We start from the raw sequence: 24,175 nt of genomic DNA on the forward strand, positions 1-24,175 counted from the left end.
ACAGATGACGGTGGAGGCATTTTCTTTCCCACTGTTAGTGAATGGAATTGGCAGTATTGAGTTATTTCGTCCTATAGCTGATTTTTTTTAATCAAAGGTAAGTGTTGTATAACATTAGATTTGTCTTCCACACAGTGTTTCTTCCATTCGTCAGTGTCTTGTAGCTTATTTTCATGGTTTTATGTTTCTATGAACATTGTCAGGTCATGGTTTGTCTCGGGTTCAGTTGTACTTTACATAGAGTAACATTGGAATGCTTTGTCACGTTTTGACCAGCAAAATCACTGTTCAGCATTGTTAAAGTGTGCGAAGATAGTGCAGTGACGTTGAAGGGGCAATTCTTACCCAGGGTTCAATGTGCACGGCAGGTTGTCAAGGCTGTATGTTTTATGATTGTAGGTGTGTTGTTTAAGCAAACTGCTCACATTGATAAAAGCAGAGCTCCGTGGATTATATCGTACCAGAAGTAGAGTCGAAAGTAAGGCAGATTTAAATATCAACAACTAATAATTCCCTTAAAAGAATGAAGTAGCACTCCGATATTCAGCTGAGGACTTGATTTGTGATGTGGTTGTTGTTGTTTTTAAAAAGTCAAATCACACTTGCTCAACTGTCAATGTAAATATAGCACCTGTCCTCTGGCCTGCAGCTAGCTCTAGTATTGTCAGGTGTTCATGACTCTTTAACCTTACGGTTACATCACACCATGAGCCATGATTTCCCCTCTGTACACAGGGTGTGTGTTTGTGTGTTTCCTGGGAAAGTCGTGTGGCCCGCCTCACTGATGCTGCCCTTCCTTCCTCAACCAGTATATTCCCTTTCTCATCAAGTTTAACAGTCAAGATGGTGTTTCATTCTCTGTTTGTGGGTGATTACAACTGGGCTGAAAGATGGACGTCAGGTTTTAGCTAACGAAACACGTTAAGATTATTTATGAGTTTCCTCTATGCACCAGAATGTCTGGGGTCTGCATACTGGAACACTTTCAGGCTGTTGGTGACTTGATATCTTACTCTCCAGGGTTGCATACCACAATGGTGCTTTTGTTGTAGTAGTGGCTGGGGAGCTTAGCAGTCCAGTCAGCTTAAATAAACACAACGGTGCACAACACAGCAGTTAAGACTGCAGTTTACTTCTCGTGCCAAACTAATGTTGGCTCATTTCAGAGTAGAAACCTGGCTTGTAGCAGCTTGGCCAGCCAGCCTCACCTTGTATGTTTTTCTGAAACCATGATTCAGGAGAGAAAGCAGGAGGGTCTGGTAAAATATCCTTAGAAAGGGTTGGTACTAGGTCAGCTGACATTGAAAAATCTTAATGCAATTACGTGTTGTATCACATAACCCAATGAGGAGATCATTTAGACAGACTTGCGCTACAGTATTCCCCTAAGCACGATCCTGATGACTTTTGCATTTTTCATTGAGCTAAGGCATAAATAATTTGGGTGTCCGGCTACTGTTACAATGACCGAAGGCTGGAAAGAACCATGTTACACTGCAGTACCTGGGCCTTAGTCTATGGTTTTGAACATTTAGTGAACTTGCAAAGGTGTCAGTATAGATTGTGTAGTAACATGGTTATAACATGTTTTACTTTTTCCTCCTCTTTACACAGGTCGTCGATTCCCATCAACAAAATTGATGGATCGCTGTGCTGCCAAGCGACTGTGAGGTTATTTAAAGTAGGCAAAATCCTGTCTGAACTCCAAAATGTCCAACACGACATTTAACATGTCCCCCGACCAAGTTGAGGGCTCACTTCCTCTGCCCCACAGAGTGGCCATCTCCCCTGAGAGCCATTACAGCAACCCATCGCTGTCGCCTTCACCTGACTCCAACAGTAGTGTTTCAAACCTGAGTGACAGAGAAGCCAACAGCTCCCCTGACATCAACATGCTGGAGTGCTGCCTCGGCCATGACTCCACTGTGGATAACCCCTACGACACCACCTTACCACAGGATGATGTATTCTGTGGCGTAAGCAGGAACCTGAACCAGACTTTTATCGCCACACCTGTTAATGGCAGTGTGAATTTCTGGAATGAAAACTTGAGCGTGATGAGCAATCATGAGATGGGATCGGATAACTACCAGACTTTCATCAAGAACACAGAGGATGGAAGTAACGGTGCAGTGATGTCCCCGGACTCCGCTGGGAGGGAAAGCCAACTGAGTTCAGCTGAGACTTCCCGTCGAGGATCCACAGAGAATGACTGCTGCTCTCTGAGCTCTGGGGAAATGGTAATAAGGAGCAACAGTTTTTGTAAGGAGGATCAGTCACACTTGGTGGTCTCTTCCCTGGAGGAGTCTGTCTCTCTGGCTGTGGGCCATCCAGCATTGCCTGCTGAATGTAACCTGCTGTCAACCACTCTGCCAGATGTCCTTGAAAAATCCCCAGAAAGGGTCATTGAGGAGAACATGGACCACCAGTGTTTTGGAATTACTTTCATTCAGGCAGAGGAGCTCCCCGCTGAGGAAAATGATATGGCATCATCCAACTCTTTTATAGCTCTGCCAAGCGAGAATGACGGTGGTCTTTTCATGACCTTTGTCTGTGAAACATCTGTAGATTGTGGAACAGAGGCTAACGCTGAAGCAGAGCTGTTGCCGCATTTCCCATTTACACCAGAACAGGGCAACACCGTTGTGTCCACTCTGTCAGCTGTGCAACACATTGATAAGGATAGTCATACTTCCACTCCGGTGCACAACATTGGGAACATGGTGCCCTGCCTACCCTCCTTTTCAGAGTCTCCCTGCACTGGAGAAGCAGGCAGGCCAGGACCCCACCCTGTTGGACCGCAGCAAATCTCTGTGACTCCGAATGATTTGGTTGCAGCACAGCTGCCTTCAGCCAGCAATGTCAAGAAGATGGAAATCGAGAAGATTCCCAAGCGGGATTTCAGCAGCGTAAAAACTAAAGTTGTGACAAAAAGTGTATATCAGATGTCATTGTCGGGCCCTTCTTCACAGCATGAACCATCACAAGTTAACGTGCCAGATGTCCTTGAAAAATCCCCAGAAAGGGTCATTGAGGAGAACATGGACCACCAGTGTTTTGGAACTACTTTCATTCAGGCAGAGCTCCCCGCTGAGGAAAATGATATGGCATCATCCAACTCTCATATAGCTCTGCCAAGCGAGAATGACGGTGGTCTTTTCATGACCTTTGTCTCTGAAGCGTCTCCTGTAGATTGTGGAAAAGAGGCTCCGACTGCTCGCGCTGAAGCAGAGCTGTTGCCGCATTTCCCATTTACACCAGAACAGGGCAACGCCGTTGTGTCCACTCTGTCAGCTGTGCAACACATTGATACGGATATTTGTACTTCCACACCGGTGCACAACATTGGGAACATGGTGCCCTGCCTACCCTCCTTTCCAGAGTCTCCCTGCACTGGAGAAGCAGGCAGGCCAGGACCCCACCCTGTTGGACTGCAGCAAATCTCTGGGACTCCGAATGATTTGGTTGCAGCACAGCTGCCTTCAGCCAGCAATGTCAAGAAGATGGAAATCAAGAAGTTTCCCAAGCGGGACTTCGGCAGCGTAAAAACTAAAGTTGTGACAAAAAGTCTATATCAGATGTCATTGTCGGGCCCTTCTTCACAGCATAAACCATCACAAGTTAACGTGAACAATAAGCCCACTGAAGCGCGTAGAGGAGCTATCAGGATTACTCCTGCCAAGTCCAGGAGTACTGGAGGTGTCTCTACCGCAACTAAAATGGTCAGTGATGCTCAGAGACAAGTGAATACAGGGGCTGCTAATTTGGGCTCGACAATCAAACAGTCATCTAGGCTTACTGCTGTGGAAGGACAGGGGAAGAGCCGAGCATCCACAGCTGACCAGCACCCAACTGCAAATAAACATGCTTCAGCAGTCCAATGCAGTGAGGCCAGCTCTGAAACAGAGCAGGGGACCTCCAGCCAAGTATCTGACGCTGCAGCACAGCATTCTGGCAGCCAGACACTCTGCTGCTCATCCTTAGAAAAATCCCCTGATATAAGTGGCCAAAAACATCCCAAACCAACTCCAAAAAAGGGCGTGTTAAACAAAATTGAGGTCAGGTCTGGCTCAGCTGTAGGTCAGGACAAGCCTCCTGTGCTGACGACGCGGCCTCGCAGCTTATTGGACAGTTTAATATTGTCATCTAGGCTGCCCAGAGAGAAGAGAGCGATTCTAAAGCATTCTGCTAGCTTTATCAACCCCAAAGCTAACACCCACCTGGGCCAGAGGAAACCAGGGAACCTGAACTGCTCCGAGGCCACAAATGCATCCTCTGAAAACTCCCCCAGAGAGGTTAAGAGGATCAGCCTGGTGGTAAGTATGGACTCATAATGTAATCAAACTCTGCACCAATTTGACTTATTTTCATGTACTGTAAATATCCATGCTTGTTTTTTCTGTAAACCAGATTTAATCAATAATTTTGGACACATGGAGATTTGCTTTGAGCAGACTGGGGAAAACGTTTGTTTCTGTTGTGCTAACCACCGGGGGACATTGCATAGAGGACTGCATGAGAAATTGCTCTCTTTGCAGGAGTCCAGTAAATCGACATCAGCGGGAGGGTCATTGGATGAGAGTAAGAACAGGTTTCAAGGACAGCCATCTCCAAGACAAAAAAGAGGAGCACCTCATTCTCCAGGTCCAGCTGCCAGTCCCAGACCAGCCACTCTGTCAACCAAGCAGAGGCAGGCAGCCTGGGGACGGGATGGATGCAGGACCTCCAAAGCTGTAGGGACACCACAGACCAAGCAGAAGAGCAGCACAGGTAAGAATTAGTTTAATGTTAAATACTGTCCATGCTTTTTTTGTTTTTGTTTGTTTTAATCCAGTTAATTTGAGCCTGTGATATCATCAAACGTGATCCTTCCTTTTTTTTTTCACAAGTGAAAAAGTTGACCCGTCCATGTCGGTAAACATTGACAGTAGGTCACAGTCAACCGCCTCATGACGTGCCTTTGACGAAGCAGAGAGCTAATGATTTCTTAACTATCTCCCCCTGTTTTGCGTAAACAGAGAGAATTGTGTAATAGGTCTGTTTTACCCTCAGTATAATTGAAACAAGCACAGACTTTAACTGTACTTGAAGTGCCATGTCGGATTGAATTCAGCACCAGAGGTACATGACTATATGCTATACTCTTCAGATGACATTTTATTCATTCACAAGCTTACTGCTGTCACTTCAGAAATGAAAATGGCAGATACAAATAATAATATTGAATATTTTCCACCTAGACCATGCCATTGTGAACTGAAATGACTCAGCCTGCAGTAAAGCATTCTCCCATCAGATGGTGACATTGAGCAGTTCCTCGACGGCCTCCTGTTTTCATCTCTTTGATGAGCTCAGCCTTGTTCCACAGGAACCGTGTTGGATACAGATGTCACCTCCGGTCTCTTGTTCAGGTCTTGGGGATAAACAGGCAACTCCCTCTGCCCTACTGCTCCTCATAGCCTCATAGTAAGAGTCACGGGCAAGGAGGGGGGTCCTCCTTCCTCTGATGGGAAGCCATCTGTACAAGTGGAAAAAATCAGAGGAAGGAAAGGGAGGTTTTGAGCTTAGCAATAGTGTTAGAATGAAAGCACACTGTTTGAAATATGCACACGGTAACAAAACAGTAACCATTGCATACTTGGGTTACAGGGATACTTCACAGAGATGCATCATTTGGCTTAAACTTGCAATATTTTTTGGGTTTGTTTGTATTTGATCATATTTGACATGTTTGCCGTCATGAGGAAGATACATGCAGGTAAGTTTTGTGTAATTTCTATATTAAATGTAACGGTAAGCTGTCTCTAAATTCATGTTATGAGAAAAATGACTGTTTTTTTAATTAAGCCTGTCTGGGAGCTATGTAAGCATTCCACTGCCCATGTTACTGCTGCCAATATCCTGTAAGCTCAGTATGTACATTTGCCCTTAATAAAGGGGTTGATGTTGCTGACCTCGATGTTTATTTGTGCTCCATTAAATCACAGGCAGTCAGAGATTGCAGGAGAGAGAGCCGTCCCTTGGAACTGCCTCAACAGCAAGCATTAAGCCCCAACTGAATGGATCCCAACTGCCTCATTCTTCTGCTCGGCCCTCTCTTATGGGTCCTCCTCCTACCCCGACCACTGCTACTAGACCACCACGCAAGACCCCGGGGCCATCCAGGACCCTCACTGGAGCCAGTGTTCATACTGAGATGAGTGGAGCTGCTGGGAGTACACAAGGTACACCTAATAATAAGGATTTACACGTAGTGTTTAGGGATGGGATGTTCTGTCCCCATATGTTATTCAATTTTCAATTACATTTTATTTATATGATCACAAATTTGCCTAAGAGGTGCAAAAGATGTCGTGTGAACAGAATAATACAACATAGTGAATCCATATAACAGAAATGATGTATATAATGAGAGCAGATATAGTAGCAGCCAAAACAACATAATGATTACCACGAACAGACAATAGTGGTAATAATAGAATTCATATGATAATAAAGCAGAAATAGTAGCATGGTAAATAATAGAAATATAAAGTTATAATAGCAGCAGTAGGTGTTGAACGGTCCAGCTGCACCTATGAGGCGACATGAAAATCAGTTTAATGCAGTTGTTCTCCAGCATCAGGCCACCGTGATTATTGTGCTTTTTAACACATCTGGACATGGAGGGAAGAAGCCTCTCTTCCAAACGGTGACCCACTTCAGGCATCAGGCTCGGACGCAAATCTCCCTCGGGCAAATCTGTCTCTTATTTATTACTTTCACATCTGCCAAGATCCAGCATCTTAAAAACATTGTTGCATTTTTCTTATTTATTCATTTTAAAATCTGTATGAAAGCTAGTACAGTGCCAGCAAATGTTTCAGTGTTACTGCTGAGCTTGAAGTGGTTCTGATGGTGTTTTATTTTCTGACTGGTGTTCTCTATGAAGAGAAGGAACACTTTTAGACAGTAGGCTATTTTCCTCCGAGCATCTTCAACAGCATGCAGGTCTATGATTGGCAGAGAGGACCTATTTGGCCATACTGGGGGGGACCCCCCTTGTGATGTTGTCATGGCAACGGGTTCTGTTCCACTCTAGTTCACACACACACACACACACACACAGTGTTGCCTGGAGGAGAGTGAGCAGACGTGCACTACAACTGATGAAGTCTGAGGTGCAGAAAAGGAGCAGTTTCCCTATTTTTGTTTTAGTAAAAATGTCTGGTTACACGGGACTTCGAAGCTGCACTTGGACCGAACCTCCAGCTCACGTTTTCAACAGCTCCTCTTTAACGGCGCAGGGCAGTGCAGCATCCAACTGTGATCTCACCCTCTTGACATGTTTGCTCATTGGATCCTATCGGTTTTGCATCATCCCTTTGTTAGCTGCGTTTAATGAAAAAGATAAAAAGCTTTGGAGAAGTAAGTGGAAGTTTAATCATCATCATGTTGTTATATATATTTTTGATTTGCATGCTAGGTAATCATTCTGTGTTTAATCTGATTCTATATCTGCTCCCTCTTGCGATTATGCTTTTGTTGTTTATGGTCTTTTTAACATATAATAATTTCTTTAACCTTCTTACACTAGAGTTTGTGCTTGTTATGGTCTGTTCACATCCTCCACATGGTGACACAAACATGCATGTGATGATTTCTCATATTTACCCAGCACTTGTCTACTTGTCCAACAGTTTCTGGAGGAGCCTCACAGAAACCATCCCCTTTCAAAACTGTGCTGAAAACTAGACTCTTCACAACCCCTGGGAAAAACACTGTACCATGTGAGCCTGTGTGCATACACACACTTTTACATTTCAGATTTTATTTTATGTTGTTTTCCTGTACAAAAATCTATAATTGTATTCTGCAGCCATTATGATTAACTTCTGACCAAATTTAAGTCTCACTGAGTGATACAACCTTGATTTTTACATTTCAAACACTAGAAAATCCTCACAGTCTGATAAGGAAAGACCTTACGTCTGACTTGAGTGTTGAGTCTGATTAAATCCTCCCAAAACACAAAAAAAGCCGAATGATGTTTATATTGTGCAGTAATCGTACTGACGAGATGTCTCTTTGATATTGATTAAATTAAATTAGTTGTATCTTTGTTTTTCAGTTGAACAGTATGTTTTGATCAAACCTCATGTTTGAGGTTCTCGTATATAAAAGCTGTCTGCGGCTTTGCTCAGTTGATAGTTTCTGCTGCATTATGGGTCAGACTAACTCCAACCGCTTGTCTCACCTGGATCTTCTGCTTGTAGCAGCTTTGCCCACAGCATGCAAACTCCCTGCTACTCCCAGCAGCAAAGGCACCTCAAATTCTACAGTCGGTCCTCTGAAACGGACCGGTTCTGCAAGACTTCTCCGTCTAACTTCATATGGAACCGGTAAGCTTTGAATTGTATCCGTTACGTCCAGTATGTGTATTATCTGTGGTTTTTAAGTTAATATTTAGATGGCTTTCTGTCATAGTGATGCAACAAACAAATGTAATTAGAAATGTCAGTCATCCTTTCAGGCTGCATACAGACCCGACAGCCTCCGGTGATAAGGGAGGTGAAATAAGGAGAAAAAATAGTCCTTCTGCTCTGAGTTCACAGTAATAATTGAAGGCGACCTAGATAAGGATATTTTTTTTATCTTATCATCAATTCACTCATGCAGATATGTGGCTGACAGGAAAGAGTAATGTTTAGAGGTACATGAAACTATAAAAGTGATAAAGGTAGAACGCCCTTGTTGCTTGTTTCCACATTGCTTCTACTTTCAGCAAAACTACTGATGACTGGCTCAGTTTACTTTAATCAGATATGGTTTGCTCATTTTGACCAGAACATTCAAGTTGTGGTATCCTAATTATCAGTGTCTGTTTCCTGTAAAAGACATAATCACACGAAGGCTCTAATGTGTGCAATTTCTGTTTTTATTGCCTTTGTTGCTCTCTGCTGTTCACATACAGGGCTTCATGCATATTTCCCTGCTCTTCACGTATTCTCTTGTCTTTCACTGCGTTGCTACCGCCCAGTTGAACTTGTATAACCGCGTTGTATAACACTCAATTATTGAGCATGTTGTTTGGAAGATTAAATCTGTCTCATAGCCGAGGACACATCTTCACAGTAAACTGTGCCAGTCGAGCTGTTTTCAGCTCAGCTCAAAACATCACTGCTGATGACACGGGGAAGTAGAGTAAAATGAGAGGAAGAGTAGGGGGCCGGATCAAATTCCCATTGGCTGCGGTTATGCTGTAAGCTCCTCCCACCCCACCCCCACTGCTCTCTTCCGAGCATCTTGGCTCTGCTACAGCACCGCCATCACTGAGCTTGGAGATGCTGCTTTGCTCTGCTGTGGGAGATTCATGTGTGTGCTGAATAGCTGAAGCCTGGCAAGAGGATTAAGGAATTTTTGTTTTCTTTTTTTTTTTCCTCCGCCCCTTTCAAATCCATCAACTGCCCAGCCTTTAACCTTCTCTGGATCTTCCAGCCTTCACAGCTGGGACTTAGATTTTGAGCTGGGAGACCTACCATGCTGAACTGGTTGCCTGCACTTTTTTCAACACTGTCTCAGTGGTGTAACTACTCTTACTACTGTTGTTTTATTGATGATTTTTTTTCCAGTTCTGCTCTCACCTGAGGCACAACATGGCATGCGGTTCATAGGCAGCGGCGAGCTTCTGCACTTGGAATCTGTTTTTTAAAGTAATCGTTGGCTGAAAGCGTTGGCCACCTTGCTTAGTTTTTGAGAGATGTTATGGTCTCCAAAGCTCTCGCTGTCCAACATCCACGTGCGTCTGACAGCCAAAGGTTTACTCCGAAGCCTTCAGCTGCTGTCAGGATGCAGGAAGAACACTGTGGTTTTCCAAGCAGGTCTGTCAGTTTCAGTACTGCATATTTCTACCAGCATTGTTATGGTTTTTGCACCTCTGTGATATTAATATATATATAACAATTAAGCCAAGCCTAGCAGGGTTTGCCTCTCACATGAAGACCTGTGTGGTTAGGCCGTACTCAAATCTATTTTTAGCATGGCTATTTACTAGTCGGCAAAGCAGGAGGTTCATCTTTCATTTACCCACCTTGGTCACAAAAACACGGTGCTCTGAGCAGCAGTAGGATGTGAATCTTGAATTAAGGAATACTTATATTTAAACACGCGTCATATTGACATTTCAGGATGACTTTTATTATTTCTGAGGTAAACAAAGGTTATTTTGGCTCTTGGTCTCTAGGTTGAACCTTGTTGGGATTGTTGGATTGTTGACTGTGGGAGAACAGTAGCTTCCTGTGGTTCTTACATTATTTAAGCATTCTCCTGATTTTGAAGGTTATAACCAAATATGGTAATTTAGCTTTACATTCTCTAATGTTTAGATAACTCTGCTTTACAGTAACTATGTTTTAATTAAACAACTGAAAGTTTACTTTAAAAACGGCAAGACAAGTTGTCCAGTGCATCAGTCGGTTCAAACACTTATTTATGCGTTCATTCATTTTATTTTCCAGTAAATGTTACTCTGACAATAATTATAGTCTGATGTTGTCAACTAAGTACTATAACAAGTGCCTGATTGTGAGGGTTCTCATCACCCATCATGCTTTGTGCTACGGTGTGACATCTCCTTACAGAGTCGCTCAGTGTTCGATGTCAAGTGTTGGAGCAAAATGATGGCAACATTGTGTCATCAACCTGGTGTTCAGAGACTTTGATGAAAATAGCTGCAGATCCTCTGTTGCCATGGAGCAGCAGTCCCAGGGAGAGAGGGCCTATGTGCTTTATAGAAAGTCTAATCTAAGTGCAGATGTGTGTGTTTATGGAGAACACATCACGGTTTAAAAATATGAGGTGATACAGCCAGAGATAAAACCAACTGTTTGACTGTTTGCTGATGTGTGAATACATATTTTCATGTGTTGTGAATCCGCAGAACAAATTCCAGTCTAAATGAAGCGTAGAGGAAAGTCGTTGGTAGCCTGAAAATCAGAGTGACATTTTATTCACTATATGAATCTCTGAACCGGCCACCACTTAAGACCATTTTGAATTATTTAAAAAGGTCAGAGCATGATTTTTTTTTAGATACAGCAGCAGAAATGTGTTGCATAATGTCCACTTCTGGTCTTGTGGGGATAACAGCTGTTTGAGATAACAGCTCAAAGAAAATAAACATATATGGTAAGATTTCTCTGCCGGTTCCTCTTTATAAGGACATGTTAAAAGTAGCATCAGAGAACATGGCTTTGATCCCACTAATTCATTTACTGTCTTAGGAGGGAAAGTAAAAAGCTGCCATAACTGCATTTTGCTTCAAATTAAATTGAAATACATTAAAATACATTAAAGAGATTTATGAGATTCACATCCTTTTACTGCAACTTATTTTTCACAACCACCTCGGTTTACACAGATAAATGTGAAATATGATGCAAACTGCAACTCTGCGCTGGCTTGGCAGCCTGACAATGTCACTGAGGTTGCTTTTATCCTGCAGGCATGTTTGCGGTACATGTTGTGCAGTCATAGACATGCAGCTTGAGGTGACCTCACGTTGTGCTCTTTGCACAGCCAGCAGGGGGCACCCAAATGTAAAGAAAGCCTTTTTAGATTTCAGGAACTGCAGCATCATCAAAATTATTTGAAAGCTGAGCAGCATAGTTAGACTGTTTGTGTGGATCTCTGCTGTACAAATGTGCTGTACATGATGCACACATGGGAAGAAATCAACATACTGTGTAAAAATAATTTGATGTAGATTTGGAGGATGCAGTCTGGCCAACGAGATGGAAATCTGTTTTATTTTATGGTCCTGAACGATCCAAGTTTCAGTCTGAAAATGTCATAAATAACATTAAAACCAGTAAAAAACAACACGTCACCCTGTTCAAGCATTAAAGCGTTGTGAAATGAACTTAAATGGTATAATAAGGTGTGTTTTGTTTGTCTTGAAGGCTGTGTCTGTTTTAATGCTGAGCAGTTTACCGTGACTGTGAGACACGGAACTTGTTTTTTGAGGTGAACACACAACCGGATGCAGATCTGTGTGACGTCAAGTCTGTGGCGTGAACGTAGAGTTAGGATGAAAGGGATCTGGCTGTTTATTATCCCGTTCTCTAGTAGGTTTTTCATCTTTTACCCCATCACAACAGCGTTGGCCTGGTCACCCTGGAGTGTTATTCTCTCTTCAGTGTTATGTTGACCCGACCAGGCCAGGACTCAGCTGTGTTATCAGCTCTCGTTAGATTAAATAACTTCTCCTTACTGCCCCAAAAACACCTGCAGAATAATTTTGCTCAGAAAGCTGTATCCCACGGTTACATGCTGGTGTTATTCTGGGATGTTATGATGCTCTAAGACGATACCCCTGCTTAGTGCATCTATATTTAACTTGAATATGCTCCAAGTCTTGTGGTTCATAAAGGACATGATTGTAAACACTTGAGCAGGGGTTGTACACCGTATCGGGGTGAACACTAGGGTGGATTAATTTCTGTTCACTTTCAATGTCTTGATTTTGAATATATTAAAGGAGTCATCACCTGGAAATCGCAATTTCTCTTGTTAAAACATGCATATCTGTGTTTGACCTCAGTTGAAACTTGCCTGAAAGGCTGGAGTTTGAAAGTGGCGCCGTTTTTTCGCTTCTGCTCTTTTTCCGAACAGGAATAGCACACAAGGGTGTGCATTCCTAAAGCACGAGATTTTGATTCTGCGCCTTCGGTGACGTCACCGTGGCGGCTACTTGCATAAGCCCACCCCTCTTTCACCACCCAACCCCGCCCCGTCCGCTACCTGAAATCGCCGAAGCGCCGCCATTATGTTTTGGAGTCTGCATGCAGGCAAGCCCCCCCGGCTCTGTCCTTCCTGCGGCGAATCAACGCGCGCCTCATTACATATTATACAATGCACATCCGGACCAGTCAAAACCTCGCGCGTAATCTCGCGTGATAAAATCGCGGTACGAAAAAGGGTCAGAACAAGCTCAATGTTTGATTAAAATTTTTTTTTTTTTTTCTAATAAGTTTTACGAATTGATCCAAAGCGATCCAAGGGGGGCTGGATACGTATAAAACCAGGTGATGACTCCTTTAATGTTGGTTTATGTATTAATCCCTAACAGCTGTCTTCTAAAACAGCAGACAGAGTAACCCCACAGGCCACTGGTGGTACAGTTTATTCCACTCACTGGTATTCCCCAAATGTCTGAGGCTATTCTCACTGCCGTGTTACATAACGCTCACTACACTCTCATTTAATGTGGTTTCAAAGAAACAAACGGTTTGTTTTCTTCCCTCTCGCCCACTGTAACACTCGGTGGCAGTGAGCTCGTCAGCGTTCCTCTGTTCTGATGTCTCAGTGTTGTTGCTGTTGTAGCGGAGTAAACAAGGTGTGCATTAGTAGGATTGACTGTAGCTATTGAACGGGGGTGATGTATTTATAGAGCTGATGTAAATCAAAACTACAGTAGCACGGCCTCGCTAAAACAAGTTGTCCTTGGTGGCCAGTTCCTCCGCAGCACTAGATTGGATAAAGATATGGGAAACTAATTGCATTCCGAGGATCCATTTCGATGTCGGAGGAGCAGCACTGGGAATCGTCAGCCCGGCTTATTGGACATAACTGTTCTACACCGCACAAACATCCAGAGCGCTGACACTGGATCTCGTTGCATCTTTGGCTCCCTTTCGGGAGCGTATAGGGTGGGTGGCGCTGCTGTCGGACCAGCTGCAGCGGTTATGGAGGGGGGTATGATGATGATCAACGTTGTCACGACACTCAACACGTGTTCTTTCACAGTGGACAAGAACACACCCAAGGCCAGCTCCCAGCCGCAAGCGTCCCGACCGACCCAGCGTCACGGACCTCCAGATGTGGTGCCGGCGAGTGTCGCCGAGGCTGGCAGGAAGGAGCAGAGCATCCAGCTGCCCAGAAGCCTCCTGGCAGCGAGCAACTGTAGATTTGAGGCCATCACCGTCGTCTTGCAGCGAGCTTTGGCTGAGGTATACCCATTTTATTTATGAATTTGAGCAGCATGGGCTCTTAGAATTGTTTTTCCTAGCAAATTATCAAAGCAGCCTCACCAACCTAATATTATAACAATATGTATTTTCTGTCAGAAATCATGACAGTTCCAGCTGTATTATCCATCTAAAAACAGAACGTGGCTCACATTAGTAAAGTATAGAGAAGGCATCATACAGAAAGCAGAAGTCTCTCATAGGTTCACTGTCTTATGCTTTTACATTTTCCGTTTTAACATACGGAACATACAAAACATACATAAACAGCAGCCATACGGTGGCAAAACAGAGTGAAGATGTCTCTCCTTGATCTCTTAATTTAGAGTGTGTGTTTTCTCCTGATGACATAACTGCAAGTGTTGCAACATCAAATCGTGTGCGTTGATACTCGTCACACCAAATGGCATTTCTATTTACAGCAAAAGCACGGGCGGGTGATTGTAAGGGTATGAGGGGCTGCACGCGGAGACATACTTCGAAGCTGTCCAACACATAACAGCCCTGTTGTTTGTCGTCCACTGAACAGCTGAAGCAATCCAGGCTCCGTTTAAGAATTGATTGTTATCGCAGCATGATTTAAAAGTTCTTGTGACGTTACAAACGGAGGGAGCTGAACTTATTCTTGCTTCTATCTAAATGCTTTCAGTTGTACCTTTTTCTTTCTTTTAATGGATTCATAACGTATTCAAGTGGGCAAGCATGACCCTGAGGGCCGTTCAAATATGGATGCTTAAACGTGCTGTTTGCGTTGGATCTGTTTTACTAGTGGTACCATGTGATTGGCTTCCAGGAACTGGATGCCCCAAGGGATTAATCTTCACACAGTGCAGTACAAACAGATGCTATCGGCTGCCCTCCACTCAACCCCAACCATCGACCCCTTCACATAGTTGTCAAAGTTATGATTTGGTGCATGACCTCTATTATATAGTATATTTAATCAGAAGCTCTGCAGTCTAATATGATTGAATTATGAATTGGTTAGCAAAGATTTCTATCAGCATTTTCCTGTAAGGGGGGGGGGGGGGGGGCAGATACACTGTTACCCTGATGCAGTACATAAATTGTCACGATCTATTTCAGTCGCTCCGGTTAACTTTAGAAGGAAGACTTTTCACACCGTCTGTGTTGATTGATTGAAACAGCTGGAATCCACCATTCAAATATAAATTGATTTAAGACGTAGGATGATATTTATTCACTCCTATTGAAGTGTATGACCCCGTCTTTACCTCGTCACTCATCCAGATGTCTTAATACCCTGTCAATGTTGAGATGTCTTCCTCTTTTTATATAAGATTTAAGTCAATAAATAGTTTTATCTTGTTTTAATGGATAGATTTAAATGAAAAAACATTATTATTTTATTGGATCTTGTTGTTCGGTGCTATTAATTAAAAGCATTACGGGGAGCCTGCTGTCTAGAGGGGATTTATATGATGTATAAGCTGTGGCATTAACTTCTCAAAAAAAAAAAAAACAGCAGCATGTGATCGGCACACCAAGATAGTTTATCTGCAGTAATTGTAGAAATACTTGGTGAACAAAGGTTAATTTGTATCCAAAAAATATCACGAGTTCAGTGAACTTCCCCTGCTTCCCCTCGCACCGTTTCCAATATATGATGAATGTATAAAACCAACTGTCACTTTATCCTTTCTCACTTTGTGTTTGTTAATTTGTAAATACTTGGGGTTTTATGTCAGCGTCGGATGAGGTCTGATTCAGTTGCACAAGTGGCCGGTCTGCCAGCACTTTCCTCTAGAGGCCGCTGGGAACATGCCATCATCTGTGCAATCCATGGACCTTATCCGACATTGTTGCTGTCCCTCTTGAGGCTAAATCCGTTAAATGCACATGTATGGGGTTGTAAAAATAGCTGTGCATCCCTGTACGCCAGATATGGGAGACTTGCAGGGCACCGTGGGGGAGATCCAGAGGAAAACCTCTACAGGAGCGACTCCCTCTGGTTTGTTGCTGCCATGAAAGCAACATGCTACTGTGTGTGTATTACCACAACACAGGAGGAGATGAAAACAACAAAAATATATCGGCTTCTAACCTGAAACACATAGCAAAGAAACATGGGGACGTTCGATGACGAGAATTTAACACATTTTATTTTATTTTTTTAAATAAACCACTGCTTCTCTCTGCCGTAATACGTAAAGTCCCTCATGCATTTATTCCCTTTAGCCCAGATTAAAGCAACTGCCTCCGTGGCTGCATTACTCCAGAGTTTGACACCAGACAGATCCCTTGTGGCAGCGTCCTGGACACTTGCATTTGTGACAGAGTTCACGTCAGTCCCATTTTAGCCTCGGTGCCTCAGTCTGAATTTCTGCTGCCAAAAAGCTGGAAAAAAAAGTGTTTGGATTATGCAATCAAGTGTCTAATGTATTTTGACATTTGCTCCTCGGATGTTCTAAACCCTCAACCACGAGCCACGTCTGCCTGTTGTTGCTTGAGTGTACATTCCAGGCGTTAGAAAGCCAGTCGTGACTATTGGATATATGCAGTTATACGGAAAACAAAGCTGGAGAAAAATGGGATTAAACCCAGCATTTAAGGGACAGTGTGTGATCTCCAGTGTGATGTTTGATTCATACGCAGAATTGTGAAACTGATTGCATCAACAAAATATTTAAAAGCACAACGCGTTTGTTCCTCTCGCTGACGCAACTGTAACCGAAGCACGTCCTGCTTGGTTTCACCCCTTCCACTGATTCCAGGAGACACTACCGAAAACACGCCTCACCGTGATTTAGTATGAAAACACCCGTCGAGTGCACAGGGATAACAGAATACCGTGTCAGGTGTGTTCCAAGAATAGGAGGCGGCTCCTTGCCAGCATAATGTGAGAATGTCCCAGCTGTTGCCTTGATATGGTTATGAACAGCAGCCAAACACTAAGCAAAGGCCCGAGCACTGTTTCTTATCAGCTGTTTGGATGGAGTGTGGTGTGACATGCCTTAAGAGCGAATGCCGTGAAACACGTTGGAATGATTTACAAATCTCTCTTTACTTCACTTCACTTTCACAATATATGTCTTGGAACTTGATCTCAAGCAATTAGTTATTGATCTTAGTCTGCCATCAAGTGTTATTCTACACCTGACGTGGTGTCGTATTAATATACGCTGGAGACATGTCTGCACTTTGGCCCGGCTACATGTCCCTTAGAGTTCCAGAGGCTTTACCAGCTGAGCTGGTAAGACGGTTACGGTTATGTGCTGTTGCTGAGGAGCGATCAATAAGTGATATCATCTTCCTCAATTCTATACACTTGACTGTAAAGGCTTGTGCTCACACAGAAGCTGGAAACGTGAGCCGTCTCAGCGCGTTATCATGTCGTCCATATTGTTCCTGTGAAGCCTCGCAGCAGACTGTGAGGTCGTGATGCAGAGGGGTGAGGGGAAGACTGGATGTAGGTCTGGATGTGGGGGGATGGTGGTAATGAAGCCTCTCCGTGTTTCCCCTGGGAAGGTCATTGCGCAGCACAAGTCCTGCTCCATCAGCCTGATGTCAGGCAGCTCTGTAAAATTTATCCGTTTGCTCCGCTCCGGCTGCCTTTTAGTCTTAAAGTGACCTCAGCTCGGTGATGAGGAGGCTGTTCTTCTGCACACTGTAGGGCCTGCCCCCTTTTGGGTTTTTTTTTTTTTTTAGGTGTAATACGGTAATGCACTCTGCAGTCACTCTCCTCAGCCAGTGGAGCGGCTTTTTCAGTCCTGCCTCAGATGTAGTCTGAGCAGTCTGGGGAGGAGGTGTGGAGGTGGCGAGTCCACCTGGACCACTGTTTGTCCTGGAGTACTGGGTCTCCGTAGCTGGAGGGGGGAGACTCCGGCTGCCAAGCCTCGGGCTGAGGCTGGATCATGGGCTGTTCTGGCAGCAGAGCGTGCCTTAGTTCTCCCTGCGCTGCAGAGAGGGTAACTGGCTTCTACATTGTTCTACTCTGCAGTGAGGAATAGATGCAGGTCTGGGGTGATAGCAGGAGGTCTATATAGCTTTTTAACTGACAAGTAAATCCTAAAAATGTCTCATGTAAATGAATTATGTAGCCTGTGAGATGTACTGTTTTATGTGTGTGTGTGGGGGCGGGACTGTTTACGTGAATCAGCATATTCAGAGAAAGGTATTACATGAGAGGTAAACAGTTTTTAGGTTATGGATGCGTCAGTGTGAATTGTGGATGAGCACTGCAGCTCCAGCCTCCTCTTTGCTCCTAGAGACATGAAGGAGTGAGTCTGACAGAAGGCATGAGGCATGAGCTCAGACTACAAACACGAGTTGAATGCCTTTTCTTTAGTCTCCCTCCCTTGCTGCTGCGGTGCTGTGGATGTATTTGCATTTGGCAGTCAAACACGACGTCCTGGAAGGAAAACTCATCGGATGGTTATGTGTCAAGGGTGTTGCCCTGACAAAACCTTTAAATTAATAACACTGGCATCTGTGGTCTGAGCTGTGATGACTCAAGCTATGAAAAAAAAGAGAAAAGAAACTGCAGCAACATCTTCAAGAGCATGTGTTTACATTATTTTGTTCTCTCTCTCCTTCTCTGCAGCGTGATGAAGCCACAAAGCAGTGCAGGCATCTGTCCCAGGAGCTGGTCAACCTTCAAGGAGAGCTCGGTAAGTGAGGTCACCTTGCTGTGTTTAAAGTTGTTATCACCACCGGACGGCTCTGCTTTTAATCTTCCCCTTTCCGGTTTACTTTGGTGCTTTTGATTGTTCAGTTGAGGAAACATGTCGGCTCATATATGTATAGAAAATGAGGATAGTATGGTTTTCCTATTGTTTCACTATTTGGTTGTTTACTCACTTATTTTGATGCTGTATTCTAATACAAGTTATTGGTGCTTTCACTCCGACGTTTATACCGTATATTAGGCATTTTTTTAAATTAATTTAAAACGTTGCTTAATTTCCTCTGTACTCAACGTCATGCAGTTCAGTGTTATCTTAATTTAATTTAGTAATAACAATAAGCTGGTTTCCTGAATGAAATATGGCCGTCTCTGTTTGCAGGGGTGGTCTCTCGTCACCTCCTGCCGTTCCTCCTCCACTTGTTAATTGCGTTGTCCTGAAAATCACACGCATATTTGTCAAGACCTGTTTGTGTTTAAGTGTTGCCATTCCCCAGGGAGTGGCAGGCTGACCTTTGACCCCCCCCCCCCCCCCCCCTCTTTGGTGGAATGTGACACTACCTGAGGCCTTGACTTGGACAGTGTTTTTCTGTCCAGTCAATGTGCCGTCACGCGGGAAAGTCCTCCCACGGACGGACGCATGCACTCACAGCTTTCATCTCTCTCACTTAAGGCAGCGGTCGTGTTGTGGCTCCTCCCCTCCCATCGCAGCCTCGGGACTTCCACATGACTGCTCTTATATGCTGAGCGCCGTTATACGTGTACTCTACCACATTCTTCACTTCTGGGAGGCCTACACTTTTTGGATTATGCGTTTTTGAAAGGCTCATTCTTATAAGTCCTCCTCGGACCGCGGCCCTACCTTCTTCCACAGTGATCTCACTGCTCATGCAGCAATAAAAACAGTCTTGGGTCACAGCCAACATTGTGAGACGCCCACTTTTTATCACTCTTTATGCGTAAAAACTGTATCCAAGAGGTATCTGCATTGTCCAAAACCCATCACGCTGCTGACTGTGGGCCAAGATGCAGCTAACTTTAGATTAACTGGACCCTCCTCCCCCCGTGTGAGCCATGAGGTGTTTTTTTTTTTTTTTTTTTTGTGGGGAGGATTTGTACTAGAAAGGCTCATATGACCAGATCTCTATTACACATGGTCGTGGAGTGCTGGGCTCCGTTGTTGAGCCGTACATGCCAAAGCCTGATGGATTGTCCTCATGTTAGCTTGGCCACTGCTCCTGGATCTGCTGCTGTAATTCCACTCTTGGTCAGGTGAATCTTGTGCATGAGTTTATACTGTAGCTCAGTTTTTTAGATGTGCAAAAAACGCACACTCTATACTATTAATTACATCCGGACAGCAATGGGGAATACCCATTATGATCAACTAGTTTGGAGGCTGTTTGTCTGGGAAAAGTGGTTAATTGTGACTAAAATAGCAGCCGAACCAGTAAAGACATAACAACAACATGTGACTGTCACAGCTAACGGGGGAATCTTCATAACGTGTAAAAGATCCTTTTAGTTTTACTAAAGGGACATCATATTTTTATTGAGGATTACTACATGTACTTTTTTTTGTGCCCTGATGGTTTGTGAGAGCAGTTCATGTACATTGCCACACATGTTGTAGCACATCTGGGTCCAGTATTATTTCACGCCCACCACTGAAGTCATACATAGTCTCACGTTCTAAGCAGTCGTGGTTAATTGCCAAACCACCTTTTGGAAGAAAATCAGCTGCTTAATAAGACAGCAGACGTTCTGGTCAGCTGTCTTTCTTACCGTACACCATCATCGTGACTTCACTACGGCGTTAAAGTTCACACCGGCTGCTGGGTATCAACCGTGTTGGTGCACCACTTAAACTGGAGACGGGTCATGGAGCTGGTCACTGTCACCCACTCTGGTGCAGATATAAACACTTGGCAGGGAGCGGTGGGGCACTACAGTAGTCAGACCGGGTTACAGGGGGTAAAACAAAAGCCACTAATTGCACTAAATTTAAAAATGACTAATTTCCAGATGTGCAGGACTGATTTCAGGAAAGCTGCTGGTTATGTTACTGATTTCTAGATATTGTGAAAGCATTAAGAGAGGAATTGTTGGCGTATCTTCATCTGCCTATAAATAACTGCAGTGTAGTTGGCATATGCAGTCAAGTGCAGGGAGAACCTCCCCTTGAAAGTCAGTTTTTCCATTCCTTTTTGGAGCACATTCAGTGTCATACATTTACATCAAGGGAGAACTATTTCTTACTACTTTAGTTCACATTTTCCTCCCCCCCGTTTAATGAATATAACAGTCGACACAGCTGCATGCAATCACTGAATACCATGCCGATGCCCTGCTGCCCTTTTAAACCAGGATAAAATAATCGCTGTGTTTCTGCATTTCCCAGTTTGCTCCGTCCATTCATCCGAGTCTCTGGAGAAGGAGAGGGATGAGCTGCGTCTTGCTTTGGAGGATGCACTGTGCAAAGTGCAGGAGCAGCACCAGCAGGACCTGGCCGAGCTGGAACAGGGACTACAGGCCTTTTACCAGGCCGAGTGGGACAAGGTCCACCTCACCTACCAGGAGGAGACCGACAAGTGCAAGACTCTCATGCAACAGCAGGTTTGTGCTGCTCCACATTTAAATTATGATCTAGATAATAGATTATAGATTCCTCGTGTATCAGATGGAAAGCTCACCTGCAGTCAAACTCACACGAGTAACGAGAGGCAAAAAAAAGTGGCCTTACGTTTGGCGTGAACACACCTTCAGACACCAGTGGAGGGCAGGGTTGTAGGTTTCTGTGAAACACCTACCTTACCTTAAATACCTCATTAATACAATGCAGATCTTAGCAGTTAGAATCAGCAATGCTGTGGTTCTAAACAAAGTGTGTCGTCTTCTTTTTACAGATAGAAGAGCTTAAAGCCAATCATGAAGCCATGAAGCTGGAACTAGAGAGCAGCCACGAGGAACGGCTGCAGTCTGTTAAACAGCAGTATGAAAAGTCACTGGAAGGTGAGTCAACAGTATTTGACCAAATTAATGAAACCACATCGTTTCTCTGAAGCATTTCATGAGTCCGTGGGTGTATTTTAACTTTAGATATTCTACCTCAAGTAGCAAATGCATGTGTTCTTTTAACTGACTGAAATATTTCTTATGTCATAAAACTCTTCAGAGCTCAGCAAAGTCCACAATGAGGAGCTGCAGTCTTTGGACAAATCCCTGAAAGAGACAGGAGCCACTCTGACCGTGAGCTCGACTCTTTCTTCTCCCCTTTATCTCATGAACGGACTGTGTGCAGCCTTTACTCAGTGACTTTGCTGTGCTGTGTCCGTCCACAGGAGAAGATTGAAGAGCTCACTGTGGAGAACAATGCTCTGGCTGAGAAGGTGACTGCAGAGGAGAACCGGAGGAAACAGCTGGCCGAAAGGAGTCAGGTACTCGTCTCTTATTATACGCTGCAGCGCTGCTCGACTTAAAGGCGTAAAAAGGGGAGCAAAAACCACGAATGATTACCAGACAGAAACCACAAATACTGTTTCTCAAATGGTTGTCTATTAATTAATCAGTAAGCCATTCTTTGCCATGTGGTAATGGTTTAAACAGGAGAGGCTTAAATCTGTTGCAGCAGCAACACTGCCCTCTCTCTCTGGCCAGACTGCAGTTTTTAATTTTCCCAGAGTGCTCTAGTGCAGGAAGGATGCCACTCGTCATTAAGTGGCTGCCACATGTGCTCAGCATCCTGCCACGCTGTTCATAGGTACGTCGTAAGAACAGCAAGAGCTTCAGCTCAATGTTAGTAGTTTAAACGTCATTGTGTATGACACCTAAACATCCAGAGAGTACTTTTTAGATGTACTTGTAAGTGATGTGTGGCGCCCTCTGTTGTGTGGTTCCGGGTTTATGGCCACATGGCGTTTTTACGAGGCTGGCGGCGATCACCTTTTTGACGGCCCCTGAACATAGCTCTACTTATTTGTCCCCGCAGATGGACTCCCACACCCTGTATCTGGAGCAGGAGCTAGAGAGCCTCAAAGTGGTGCTGGATATCAAAAACAAACAGCTCCACCAGCAGGAAAAGAAGCTGATGGAGGTCGGCAGACTGGTAAGACCTGAGGCCGGATGATAAATGACTCCTGGGCATCAAGACGAGCAAGAGTAAAATAAAAATCAATGCTGTGATTGAGTGATTCGTGTGTTTTTTTCCCTTTCCAGACAGAGAAAAATGTGAAGTTGGATGAGAGCCTTACAAAGGTCCAGCAGGAGAATGAGGATCTGAAAGCCCGCATGGAAAGACATTATGCACTGTCAAGGTAAGACAGAGTGTGAGCTTGTATCCTGATGGAAACCAGACTTTGAACTGAGGCAGGTGGTTAGATGCTTCACACCCCACAAGCTCATTATCTCATTATTATACATGCTCTACTTCACTGGTTCCCTCGATGAATACCGACACCGTTTAATTTGAGAGAAAAGGTATCGTAGCTGGGATATACTAGAGGTGTGATTTGATATCGGATGAATATTTCATGCCTGTAAACGTTCCGTCCGTTGCGTCGCAGGCAGCTGTCGACGGAGCAGGCGGTGCTGCAGGAGTCCCTCCACAAGGAGTCCAAGGTGAACAAGCGTCTGTCCATGGAGAACGAGGAGCTGATGTGGAAGCTCCACAACGGGGACCTGAGCAGCCCCCGCAAGGTGTCTCCCACCTCCACCTCCCCCTCCCGGTCCTTCAGCCTGCAGTCACCCCGCGGCTCCGCCGACATCTCCAGCCCGCCCGTCTCGCCCAGATAACGATGGGCCCCCGCTTCCAGGAAGAACACCCCGTTCTATCCAGTCATCCCGCCGGAATTAAGAGCCACGTTTGTTTCCTGTTCACTTTGGCTCAACGGGATTGGATGAACTCTCGATGACACTTTCTGTACAGAGATTCTGCAGACTGTAACCAAAAAAAAAAAAAACCCAAAAAGCTGCACAGAAGCACTTAATAAGCAAGGTCTCCTTGTTTTTTGCCTTTCACGTCTGTCTGATACTATGGATGGGGGGGGAGGGGGGAGGAAATCTCAGGATATTGTTGGTTTGTTGACCCTTTTTAATATGCAATTAATAAAGTCTTGTATTAAAATATAACTTCTCACAGACGAGACTCTACTTACGGTTACATATATTTTTCCTGGAACTCAGCAGCTATCAGTCCAGCCTTGTGACTGTCATGTTTGAGCCGATTATTCTTTTTCTTCAAAACCGCCAACATTAATATCCTAAAGCTTAAGTATTTTCCAAAATCACAACCAAATCACTATTCAGCAAAGTGGAAAGTGCAGCAAGTGTTGCTCAGTGAAGGGCCTGCGGATCACATTCCACATACGGAGAGCATTAGTACGTCAGCCTGGCACACGGCTCAGCCCAAAACCAGATTTTCCTCTCCACGACGCGCTGCGAGGCCGGAGCGAGCCTCCGACGGCTTCAGAGCTTCATTTAGATGTCGCAGCGTTGGAGAATCTTTATTTAACGTAGAGTGAAAAAC

General features: G+C 44.3%; 1 protein-coding gene across 2 annotated transcripts; it reads left to right on the forward strand.

Moving 5' to 3' along the window:
* The first annotated feature begins 1,614 nt into the window (after nucleotides 1-1,614).
* On the forward strand, nucleotides 1,615-24,045 carry mtus1a (microtubule associated tumor suppressor 1a). 2 transcript variants are annotated; one of them, XM_084008958.1, is made up of 14 exons: nucleotides 1,615-4,316; nucleotides 4,539-4,770; nucleotides 5,988-6,224; nucleotides 7,680-7,769; nucleotides 8,256-8,381; nucleotides 13,786-13,988; nucleotides 18,571-18,637; nucleotides 21,053-21,267; nucleotides 21,558-21,663; nucleotides 21,827-21,900; nucleotides 21,993-22,088; nucleotides 22,640-22,756; nucleotides 22,867-22,964; nucleotides 23,214-24,045. In XM_084008958.1, exons 1-14 carry the CDS (start codon nucleotides 1,710-1,712, stop codon nucleotides 23,440-23,442), a joined length of 4,497 nt encoding a protein of 1,498 aa, XP_083865084.1. In that variant the 5' UTR covers nucleotides 1,615-1,709; the 3' UTR covers nucleotides 23,443-24,045. The 2 variants fall into 2 exon arrangements, with proteins under 2 accessions (XP_083865084.1, XP_083865085.1); XM_084008959.1 differs by having other exon boundaries at nucleotides 8,259-8,381.
* Nucleotides 24,046-24,175: the final 130 nt, after the last annotated feature.

Source organism: Eutrigla gurnardus (genome assembly GCF_963514095.1).
Source record: "Eutrigla gurnardus genome assembly, chromosome: 5".
Lineage (NCBI taxonomy): Eukaryota > Metazoa > Chordata > Actinopteri > Perciformes > Triglidae > Eutrigla > Eutrigla gurnardus.

Bases quoted from the DNA above. Each gene is read 5' to 3' on its own strand.
- mtus1a (XM_084008958.1), top strand. From the start codon at position 1,710: ATGTCCAACACGACATTTAACATGTCCCCCGACCAAGTTGAGGGCTCA. The intron at 8,382-13,785 runs GTAAGCTTTGAA...GTTCTTTCACAG, and splicing joins TCTAACTTCATATGGAACCG to TGGACAAGAACACACCCAAG. The intron at 22,965-23,213 runs GTAAGACAGAGT...GTTGCGTCGCAG, and splicing joins AGACATTATGCACTGTCAAG to GCAGCTGTCGACGGAGCAGG.